Source organism: Coregonus lavaretus (genome assembly GCF_964263955.1).
Source record: "Coregonus lavaretus genome assembly, chromosome: 1".
Lineage (NCBI taxonomy): Eukaryota > Metazoa > Chordata > Actinopteri > Salmoniformes > Salmonidae > Coregonus > Coregonus lavaretus.
The window spans coordinates 49,590,620-49,593,606 of record NC_139988.1 but is presented as its reverse complement, the minus strand read 5'-3'; the positions used below and the strand labels follow the sequence as shown (position 1 = coordinate 49,593,606).

The 2,987-nt window shown below is 43.1% G+C and overlaps 1 protein-coding gene across 1 annotated transcript; it reads right to left on the bottom strand.

Moving 5' to 3' along the window:
* Positions 1-838: 838 nt before the first annotated feature.
* On the bottom strand, positions 839-2,447 carry LOC311138944 (transcription factor LBX1-like; the record flags this gene model as incomplete). Its single annotated transcript, XM_084173761.1, has 2 exons — positions 839-1,323; positions 2,132-2,447. The coding sequence occupies 2 exons, from the start codon at positions 2,445-2,447 to the stop codon at positions 839-841; spliced, it is 801 nt and encodes a 266-aa protein (XP_084029887.1).
* Positions 2,448-2,987: the final 540 nt, after the last annotated feature.

The following is a 2,987-nucleotide window of genomic DNA, read 5'->3' as shown; positions in this document are numbered from 1 at the left end:
AGAATGCTGATTGCAATAAGAGCTGGAATTAAACTAACAATGGTCCCAAAAGCATTTCATACTATTTAGGCCTGTGCTTCAATAAATGCTACTAAAAGGAATATTGAGAAACGAAATATTTTATTTTGGAATACATTACATTTTATAGGCCTACATTAGGTTTTAAATGGTGTTCTGGCATTGAAAGGCACTTACAGGTATACAAACCATTATAAATATATTAAATTGTGACTGATATTACAAGCAACCAGATGAAATATTATTTATCTTTGATTATTATTTTAGAAAATGTATTCCCACCATTATCAAACGTTTGAAATGTGTAGACCTATGGTATAGTTACAACACTCACACACAGCCTAACATACAGTACGTTGTGTGTATTTCAATATGAATGCCCCTATAATATTCAAACCATTACAGTCGTTTAAAATAAAATGAAGTTAAACAAAATAAAACATGCATTGAAATAATTCATAAGTTGAGTTATTAGCTAGTGTTGTTAGCCCGTAATGGTAAGACTGTGTGTGTGTGTGTGTGTGTGTGTGTGTGTGTGTGTGTGTGTGTGTGTGTGTGTGGGGGGGGGGGGGGGGTGTGTGTGTGTGTGTGTGGACAGATAATTTGTGGATAGGTTAAGTGTACATATTGCTTTTCTTTAAACTATTCCACTTTAGTTAAATGAATGGATGAATACAATAACTGTCTGCATCTGTCGTTGCATATGACACAGTCCATGCAATGCTGAGTGTTCTTCATAAAAGCCTCACGAATACATGTGGTGCATTAATGGCACTTCAAACTTTCGTCGTGGTAAGAGGGAGATACAAAGGTAAAATCCTTAGTCATCCACGTCAATCTCCTCATCGTCGGAGCAACCCTTGCTGCTAGTATGGTCTGTATATGGCGATGAAGGTGAGGACAATAATAGTTTGTTCGATGTGTCATGCTCATGGTTCGATAGCGAGGGTGACTCGGTTCTGTTAGGGCCCAGCGCGCCGTTAGCTGCGCATTTCTCCAGCTCGGCTAGTTTGGCCATCTTCTCGAAAGACACTGTGCCCACGGATTTGGCCGACTCCACGTCCGCCTTCATCTCCTCCAGGTCGCGTTTGAGCTTGGCCCGCCGGTTTTGGAACCAGGTGATTACCTGTGCATTGGTGAGGCCGAGCTGCTGTGCTATCTGGTCGCGGTCAGCTGGACTCAGGTACTTCTGGTACAGGAAGCGCTTCTCCAACTCGTAGATCTGGTGGTTGGTGAAGGCCGTGCGAGACTTCCGGCGCTTTTTGGGGTTATTCCGCGAACCGAATAGTGTCGTGCCGTCTCGGCCTGTGAAATGATATTTAGAGGATAAGGATATTAGCCTATAGGCATTTAGTGAATCACCAGGCATAATGTCGATCCAAGAAACCTTACAGAAATAACTGCTAGACTAATAACAGGCCTATGTATGTATTTCTCATCTAAAACCACCACCACCAACAATAACAATAACAGCAACAGCAACAATATTACCAATAGGGTAGGCTACATATAGGCTAATACAGGGTTTCCCAAACTCGGTCCTCGAACCCCAAGGGGTGCGCGTTTTGTTTTTTGCCCTGGCACTTGAAAGCTGATTCAAATAATCAACGAATAATCAAGGTTTGATCATTTGAATTTAGGGCAAAAACCAAAACGTGCACCCCTTGGTGTCCCGAGGACCGAGTATGGGAAACGCTGGGCGAATAACAGATAATGTGATACAATAGGTCTAATAATAACAATCTTAAACTAAATATTACATTAGTTATAATTATTATGTGGAGTAGTATTTCGCATACGCTTATTATTCGTGTTTACATGGTGGAACTATTCAGCTTTAATATATTTTGTTCACATAAAAATAACCAATTCGATACACATATATGTTTTCAAATCGTTATGCAAAAACATGCGTCGTGCTTTAATTAAATACTCAAATTCTGAAAGAAATATGTGTGTGCACAGACCCACTGCAAGCACACACGTAGAGACCTAACATTGATATCTATTTCGTTAGTTGCATTTGTAGACCATAAGCTGAATCACCCTAGGCTACACAGTCTGTACATAATAACTACACAGGATAAACAAAGATGTGACTGTCCAGACTTACCCTCTGCCGCTTGAAGAACACTGACTTCGAGACCTTTGAAGGTTTTGCTGGCGAGCTCCTCCAGAGCGCAGAGTGGGGAGGTTTGGGTGAAAAGGGCCCGGCTGCACAGATTGTGACTCGAAGAGGACAGCTTCTCGCTGGAGGAGAGCAGGTGCGCCGTCCCGCAGCTGGAGTAACTTCTCTTCACCGAGGGCTTGTTCAGGATGTCCTCTATACTGAACGGCGTCAGGGGCTTGCTGGAGTTGGCCGGCGGCGGGAGCTGGTCCAGCGCACTGCGTCTCCGGTCCTCCATAACCGTGGGCTCTTTGGAGGTCATAGTAGCTTATCAGGTCGGAGAATTGTTTATGCTCTGGTTATATTTCAAAATAATGATGTCTAAATTAAAAGTTGTGGGATATCCGATCACAGGTGCTTCTGCAACCGCATGTTGGTCGCTTTGCCGCAGGGTAGGGAGACTTTGAGTCCAGTTAAAGTCCCACTTCTCCTTTCCACTGGGTGACACATGAGCCACAACATGAAACCATCCGTTGGACAGTGAAGCCCAAAAAAGCAGCCGCAATTGACCACCACTAACAATTATTGTAGATTGGAAGGTCATCAATTATGGACACTGACACATATGCACACACTACCTCTTTCTGTCTCTCGCCCTCAATCGTTTACCCCCTCACTTTCTCTCCCTCTGTCACTCTTTGAGTACATGCAGTCCCGTGCAGGATTTAGCGCGAGCGTAGCAGCGGTAATTAGAGGGCATGGCCGGAGGGAGGAGTCGAATTGGAATACTTAATGCTCTCAGACTTTCGTTTAAATCAGCAATTCAAGTACATATTTTATTTTTTAAATAATATCTTTCGGT